This window comes from Equus quagga, chromosome 11, assembly GCF_021613505.1.
Source record: "Equus quagga isolate Etosha38 chromosome 11, UCLA_HA_Equagga_1.0, whole genome shotgun sequence".
Lineage (NCBI taxonomy): Eukaryota > Metazoa > Chordata > Mammalia > Perissodactyla > Equidae > Equus > Equus quagga.
The window spans coordinates 53806218-53814436 of record NC_060277.1 but is presented as its reverse complement, the minus strand read 5'-3'; the positions used below and the strand labels follow the sequence as shown (position 1 = coordinate 53814436).

Below are 8219 nucleotides of genomic sequence, written 5' to 3'. Positions count from 1 at the left end.
ATTTTCCCTAGATGTGACGCACCTAGACTCTAATCTTCACAGCGTTGCAAATGTACACCTTGCGGAGGAGATGACAAAGTTTGACTCTCAAGTTTCCCCGGAAGACAACTTTTAGAAATGAACTAAGTGTAGGAGTGAACTAAGTGTAGGAAAGTTACACGTTACGTTACAGATTAAAGTAACATAATAGGAGCCCATTCTGAGTGTGAAAAGAACAAATACTGAATTATTTTACAGCGACTCTAGGAAAGCCTAATTCTAACCTGTGGAATATATCCAATATTGAAACACATTCACATCGCGAAGAGAGAGAAAAAAACTTGAACCCCATGAGCCAAAAATAACCTGCTTCCACTAATCCCAGGTCCTAGCACATTCCTGCATATAGTACAGCAGGGAAGGGAGCGGGGCTGGGGGACTCAAGGAAATATGCTCAATCAATCAGGCTCAAATAATCAGGCTCTATTAAAGCTGAAGACCATCCAGGGCGTAATTCTGAGCTGCTAAAAATAAAATGTCACTGAAACAACATCACAATACTTTATACAAACTTAATGACAAAAGAATCTTTTTCTGCTCCTTATCTAAGATTGACAAGGCTGACCAACAGCTCAAATTATTGGTATAATGTATGCTCAAGTGATAAAATAAAACAAAGCATGGTAAAGACTGTTTTATTGGTGGCAGTTAGTACAAGTCAATAAATATTGATCCCCAAAGAATTATTCAGCTATTTCTTAGATTACTGGTCCACAGAGAGCTGAATGAAACTGAACCAACTGACTGCTGGGACGATACACTGAAGTCAGTCCTGCTTCTTGGGAAACGAAGCCACAGCCAGCTGATATATAGCATATGCTGTTCCTGAAAAATAAAAAGAAACAAAAGAACTTGCAAGAAATTCTGAGATTTAAATGTATAACCTAATATATTCCAGCTAAAAAGTTATGAAGATAAAGGCAAGGTATGCATTAAGACTACTTTTATCAGAACATACAAAAGAATTTTAATAGGTGCTGGCAAAATTTAAGATAAATATATGTAAAACACAATCTATTTTAATATTAGTTAACGTCTATAGAAAGTGTTAGATGCAGCACTACAATGTATTTGTCAACTTAGTAATAACACGTAAAAAGTTTTTAAATAAGATCAAGAACACATTAAGGTTATTTCTATACTAACATAATTGCCTCAGAAATGCTAAAAATGACTCAAACACCAAAAAAGGTCAAAATACGCTAGCCTTCCCTGAAGTGTATTATCAATGTAAAACCAAGGAACAGTGACATATAATTTTAAAACAATCAATTGAATGTAAGAATAGCTAATAACTGGAAATGTATTTTTAAAACTAATTTATACTTGGGGGGCCGGCCCCGTGGCTGAGTGGTCAAGTTCGGGCCCTCCGCTGCAGGCAGCCCAGTGTTTCGTGGGTTCGACTCCTGGGCGTGGACACGGTATCGCTCATCAGGCCATGCTGAGGCGGCATCCCACCTGCCACAACTGAAGGACCCACAACTAAGAATATACAACTGTGTACCGGGGGGCTTTGGGGAGAAAAAGGAAAAAAATAAAAAGAATCTTTAAAAAAAAAACTAATGTATATTTAAAACTAAAACCAATTACACCTAGACATTCCAGAATATCTAAATAGTCACATTAGCAAAAAGAAATTAGGGCTTTATTTTAGGAAAGCCCAAATGTCACTATCTGGTTGCTGTCTTCATCCATAAATGCCCCTTCGCTGTAGTCAATTCAAGCCAAAGGCACCCTGGCATGGTCAGGAGGACATTGTAATTAGGGCTCAAATCTGTTTTTCCACACAGAAACAATATTAGCTTAGGTAACAAAATTTCTTCATCTTTAAAATGATACATTACAGACTTCATACAAGGTTACAGAAATCCATGTATGTGGAATTCCTACCAAGAGGATGAGCATAGAGCCATCACTCTAACACAGTCTCCCTTCCTCCCAGAGGGAGCAATCATTCCAATTCCTAACTCTGCTCCTAGTATACCAATTTGTGACTTCCACTAATACTGAATAACGGACCTGCTCAAGCCACAGAAAAAACATTAACGTACTTTGCATACAGTAATAAGTATTGCTCTGTACACATTTTGTTTCTGTCATAAATATGTACATAAAGGGTTTAGGTGTAAAACGTGTTTTTATTACGCATCACAGTCACAATGTTTAAAAGGTCATTATAGCAGACGGGGTAGAGGGGACGTCTTTGGTTCCTGCAAAGGTCTGCAGGGCCACCAGTGGCACACTCTGAAAGCCACCTCTATCAGAAGATAATCATCCAACTTTATCGGTTTATTTTTTTAAAAGATATTAAAATGCTCTTAGACAATATGTATCAATCATCCTCTTGAATCCTTAAATGCAAAGCAGTACGATCTCATAATCTAGAGACAGACTGCCTGTGTTAAAGTATCAGCATAGTAAAGCAAAGAAGCTATTAGTTATCCTATTACTTTTCTATAAACCAAGCATTCCAAATGTCTTACCACCAACTGTAAGAATCATGGTGGCTCTATACAGGAGGGCGTCAGCTATCCCACCCTTGAGATGCACTGGAATTCCATTATCCTCCTAGGTTAAAAAAAATCATAATTAATACACGTGTCATCTGTTTCCAACTAATATCAAAAGATTAATCCATTCATGTAAAACTGAATGGCACCTTAAACCTATGGAATGAAAATATTTTAAATATCAAAATTAAAAAGGACTGTAATGTTCCTGATTCTTTCTCTTCTACTACTTTTAAAATAAAAATTCCTAAAACTCAACATTCTTTCCTTTAATTTGAGATCTAATAACGATGTTCTTTCCAAGGAACATGTAAATGCTAAGCTGTATGCTCACTGAATTCATCAATTTAATTATTCAAAACATCAGTAATGAGGGCAGGCCCCGTGGCGTAAGTGGTTGGGTTCACATGCCCCACTTCGGCAGCCCAGGGTTTGTAGTTTGGATCCTGGGCAGGACCTACAGACCACTCATCAGGCCACGCTTCGGTGGTGTCCCACATACAATATTGAGGAAGACTGGCAGAGATATTAGCTCAGGGACAATCTTCCTGAAGCAAAAAAAAAAATCACTAATTATTACACTTTAGACTTAGTCAGAGGGAAGATTTTTTTTCCCTTAAAAAAAGGGGAGTTTTGGTTTATAACCCTAAATTATATCCTTAGCCTCTAATCTGGCACCTGGCATACGGTAGGTATTTAATACATCTTTTAAATATAAGTATTTTATTTTTATGTAGTATATATGATACAAGATTTTTATCACTTAAAATTTATTTGGTAAAAACCAGAAATCATAATAAAACAAAAAAACCATTGATAACCTAAGTACTTACAAAGGTAAACTGCTCTGTCCCACTAAGTCTTTCCTCACTAAGAGCATGGTACACATCCTTAGTTCTATTATCATATCTTCTAATTTACACAATACTTATTTAATATACAGAATGAGACTATACTAGATAACGGTCTACCATATACTATTTTTTGCTCAATGCCATCTTAAAAACCATGCTGTTAGTCCATTTGAACCTACCTCATTCCTTTTAATGGCTACACAGCATTCCACTGTGCAAAAAGAGAACTGAATTAGCCAGTCTTCTATCAAAGGGTACTGAGGTTGCTGGTTTTTTTTTGGTAAAATGGGGTTTTTATGGTAAAATCCCATAACGAATAGCCTCTTTCCTATTTTTATCTATTTATGCTACTATTTCTGTAGGAAAGATTCTTAAAAGTGGGAGCCCTAGGTGATAGGGTGTGTGACTTGTTTTTAACAATACTTTCAAATCCTCTCTAACACTTCTGTACCGATTATGCTACTACCCAGCATGAATGAGAGTGCTGTGTATGAACGTAGCCGTCTCCCACACCTGGCTGATATAACCTATTTAAAGCTGTCTAAAATTGTGACAATCAAATAGGGAACAAAATTAATAACGTTTTATTTTATTAATTTGCAGTTCTTTGTATCCTAAGGATATTAACCTTTGAAAAATTTGCTCTCGATTTGTCACTTGTCTCTTGTAATCATAAATGCATAAAAAATACATTAAAAAAATTTTAATTTTTATGTCACCAAACCCTGTAATTGTTCTCTTTTATAGCTTACAGGCTTTGTAAAGACTCCTTAGGAAGAATTCCCCATCCTTAAGATTATAAAAATATTCTCCTACAGTGATTATAGTTAATAACACTGTATTGTATACTTGAAATCTGCTAAGAGAGTAGATCTTAACTGCTTTTACCACACACACACAAAAGCTAACTATGTGAGGTGATGGACTTGTTAATTAACTTGACTGTGGTAATCATTCATAGGTACATTAAACATCACAGTGTACACTTCAAAAAAATATCAGGCACAACAAAAAAATAACAATTATCTGTCAATCACACCTCAATAAAACTGGGGAAAAAAGGAATATTTGCCTATATTTTCCTCTAATATATTTTTGAGACAGAAGTATTTATATCTGCAATTTACCTTTTAATATACAATATTGAAGGCATCTAACTTTACTTCAAAATAGCCACTTTTTCCAATACCAATTTATTGTATCCTTTCCCCACTGATATGAAAAAGCACCTTTAACATATATTACATTTCTACATATATACTTATTCTGTTTCTAGGTTCTTTCTACGGTCTATCTGTCCACTCCTGTGAAACTACCCCAAAGAGTGGCAGCCTCCAAAGAAAGTGTCTTTGACCTTTACCCTTTCCCTCTCATTTCTTCTGCTTCCCGAGGGCCTCTTAGATACAGCTAATGCCCAATTAGCTATCAGTAAGCAGTTTCTTATTTATTCTTTTGCTAATACAACAGGATCACTAACAGTCAGAGTCTCCAGATTTACTTCCTATCTCCATCTTTTGAAAGCTTAATTATTACAAATAACAACTGCCTATAAAACATTTCAGTACCTGAAATAGCTTTTGTTTCTCTGGAACTTTATTTTCAAACTGCCTGCGGGAAGCAGTACTTATGGTCCTCCAGGCAAGGTGACGAAGACCCTGAAATGGAAAATCCGTATACATTAAACAGATTTAGGGCTTAAAGAAACCTTCAAAACCAATCTTTCATATTATAGAACAGGGAAATTGAGAGCTAAAAGATATCCGATTTGTTAGTAACAAAGTCATAAACCAGAATCCAGGTTTTCCAATCTGCTGTCCATTCACTGCTCTTTCTGTTAGATTCTGCAGTCTCTCAAGACCACATTCAAGAAGCAATGCATGCAGATTCTGAGCAAAACAAAAAACCATGATCTTTACCTGAATTGAACCAGTAGCACTACATAATCCTTGAGGAAAACATATTGATATACAGAGATTACAAAAATAATCATAAAATGCACTAAACTCAACTGTTTTAATCCTGTATTATTAAAACCTACTTGATATCAAAATAAACTGGTATGACTCCTACTTAATTAAAATGCTTCCCTCATTACATTTGTCCTTAAAAACCTTTAACAGGGTATAAGTCTTTAACAGAGAAACCTGCATTATATATCCAGTTGAATTAAATAATGAAACAAACATGCACTCCACTTTCTAAAACAAATAATCTACTGAGAAGCTAAGTAAAACCTTACTGCATAATTACAAAACAAAACGAGCGCTGTTACTTTCCCTCTCTGGAAATCTTGGGGAAATTTTTCACACGCTCCAAGTCGCGGAGCAATGAAGGACAGCGCAGAACCGCCTGACCGGAGCAACACTGCGGCCATACCTGGTTCTCAAGTCCCATCCAAAACTACACGACTTGCTTTTTAAACTGCCTTCTGACGCTCACAAAGCTCAGAACTAGTGAAACTTAAACCCTTTCGGTGTCAGACGAGCGTCCCTCTGTCTGCTGCTGCCCGGGCATCTGACCTTCCCACCTGGACCTCGCTTACTCACATCAGAGCGCCCGACCTCACCCACCACCGCGGGGCCATGCGTGGTGCCTACGGCACGTCTCTGCCACCACCCTCCGGTCACCTTCGCAGCCTCTCCACTCCCCAGCACAGCCTGGCGACAGCGACCGATGGAAGCGAAGGCAATGGCAGGCGCGAAGGACACGGACCAAGGTGACTGCAGAACCCGCCCGCCCTCGCCTTTGCGGAGAGGCTTTTCTGTCGCGACCCCTCGGCCTCCGCTCCCCACGCCCCCGCCCCACATCATGAACCCACGCCAAAAGCTGCTCACCAGCAGATTCCGCAGCATCTTGCCTCAGTTACTGCCCGCCAACCCCGACCACCGAACTGCAGGAACGAAAATCACCAGCCCGGAACCGGAACTACTTCTGGCCTTGCGCAAGCGGCAGAGAACCTGACCATTTCCGGCGGCGGAGGGGCGGGCGCTCCTGACCATAGAGAGCGAGGAGAGCGAGAGGGGCCGTGCGGCGGGACGCTCTGGGCGGCGGCCCGTCTTCGTGCCCGGCTCGCGCCGCCCGGCCCGAGGCCCTGCGGGCGGCGGAGCAGCGGCGGCTCCGGCCGGCAGCGCGGCGGGCGGGGCGTGGGAAGCGCGCTGTACCTGCCATAGTGAGACCACCGTGAGGCCGGGCTGTCTTACGCAGAGTGTATTCTGAACGCGAAGGCGTACGCTGAGCAACCTTGGAGCCACTGTTCCGAGGCTGAAGGCACAGAAGAGCAGCGAACTAGCAGCTGGCAGGCTGGAAGAAATGCAAACGAGGAGGATAACGCCTCTTACACCGATACAAGCCGTTTTTTTCCACCGAAGACACTGCCGTGAGGGCGTTGCCGCTCTTTGTGCTGAGGGTGCTGTCAAGAGCTGCGCCGGGGAACCAGCGTGTATCTCCTCGTGCCTCTGAAGGCCGCAGAACTCTGCGCGCCAGCGCTCCGGGTGTACCGGAACGGCGGCCGTCCGCTCCCTCCTCAGGGTCTGCGAACGCTGAAAAGAGGGGAGTTTAACTGGGGGACAGGAAATGGGACGGCAGATCTGGACTCAAGTCCGGCTGCCTCTGGTCCAGAAGGCACTTTCAATGATTGGAATTGCTGGGCACAGCAATTATTGTACAGACAAGCTATCTGTATCTTCCCTCGCTCTTGCTTAAATAATGCTGCATAACAAGTGTCTTTATTCTCTGTGCCCACCCCCAAGTGTGTATAAACAGAAACATAAAAATATCTACCACATATTACAAAAAATGTCTACCTTTTTACAAACTATTATTTCAGTCATTTATAGAAAGCTAATGACATACGAGTTCAGCATAGGTGAAATGTGTGGATAAAAATTAGTAATGTTAGAATTATTATTCCTCCTAATCTTTCAGAGGAGGTTACCTGTCCCAGTTCAAGTTCTCTTCCTCATCAAGGTTTATAAACAACCCAGTTCATCTCTTTCCCGGATGGAGACTGAAAGAACCTATTTTATTCCCCTGCTGTATTAGGCACTGTAATCCAGTCCTTGAGGACAATTACCAGGAGCCGATAGCTGGGGAGCATAAAGATTTTTAAAAAGTGGATTGCCTATAATTTGAATTTTTAAAGATGTGTGTGCTCTCTTATTTCCCCATTTAGTCAACTAGATTGTAATCTTCTCAAGAACAGAGATTATCTGAGTTTCTTGCCAGTCCCCTAGTATTTCTTAAAGCAGGTAAACTGCTAACAAACAGATGAATTAATGATATATACTGGGTGATAGATCTAGGGTACTTATGGCTCTGTCCAAAAAGAACCAAGATTCCCATAAAATAGATCCTAAAGTAGACGCAGATCCTTATGTGCATGTCATTTAGTACAGTAAAATTTTCCCCTTTACTGGATCAACATATAAACAGATTCCCAAATTAAACTAACTTCCTTTGATTTCAGTTACCATCGTATTTCTCATCTCCTTCAAAATAAAACACAGATTTCTTTATATTTGTCTTCCCTTCCTCTCCTCCTAATTTTTTTTTTTTTTATATCTCATTTTTGGACAATCTTTTACTGCTCTTGTTAGGATAACCATGGCTTCTTTGTTGCTAAATAAACTGTCAATCTCAACTTTCATCTTTTCCGTCTACGAGCAATATTTAACATGCTTGATCATTCCCTCAAAATATACTTCCAATTTTTTATTTGGAAATAAACCATAAATGCAATACAGTATAACATGTATGTATAGTTTGAAAGACGGTCTTAATGAGGTTTCCAGGCACTACTCTTCAGTGGTTCTCCTAC

General features: G+C 39.9%; 1 protein-coding gene across 1 annotated transcript; it reads right to left on the bottom strand.

Annotated features, from left to right (window-relative positions):
* Window positions 1-658: 658 nt before the first annotated feature.
* On the bottom strand, window positions 659-6386 carry LOC124247950 (cytochrome c oxidase subunit 7A2, mitochondrial). Its single transcript, XM_046677840.1, has 4 exons — window positions 6238-6386; window positions 4969-5058; window positions 2523-2607; window positions 659-864 (listed from the first exon to the last, which is right to left on the bottom strand). Exons 1-4 carry the CDS (start codon window positions 6253-6255, stop codon window positions 806-808), a joined length of 252 nt encoding a protein of 83 aa, XP_046533796.1. The 5' UTR covers window positions 6256-6386; the 3' UTR covers window positions 659-805.
* Between the last annotated feature and the right edge of the window lie 1833 nt (window positions 6387-8219).

Coding starts and splice junctions, on each gene's coding strand:
- LOC124247950 (XM_046677840.1), bottom strand. Junction 2,608..4,968: donor AGAAACAAAAGCTATTTCAG/GTACTGAAATGT, acceptor TTTTTAACCTAG/GAGGATAATGGAATTCCAGT. Junction 865..2,522: donor CATGATTCTTACAGTTGGTG/GTAAGACATTTG, acceptor TTTATTTTTCAG/GAACAGCATATGCTATATAT.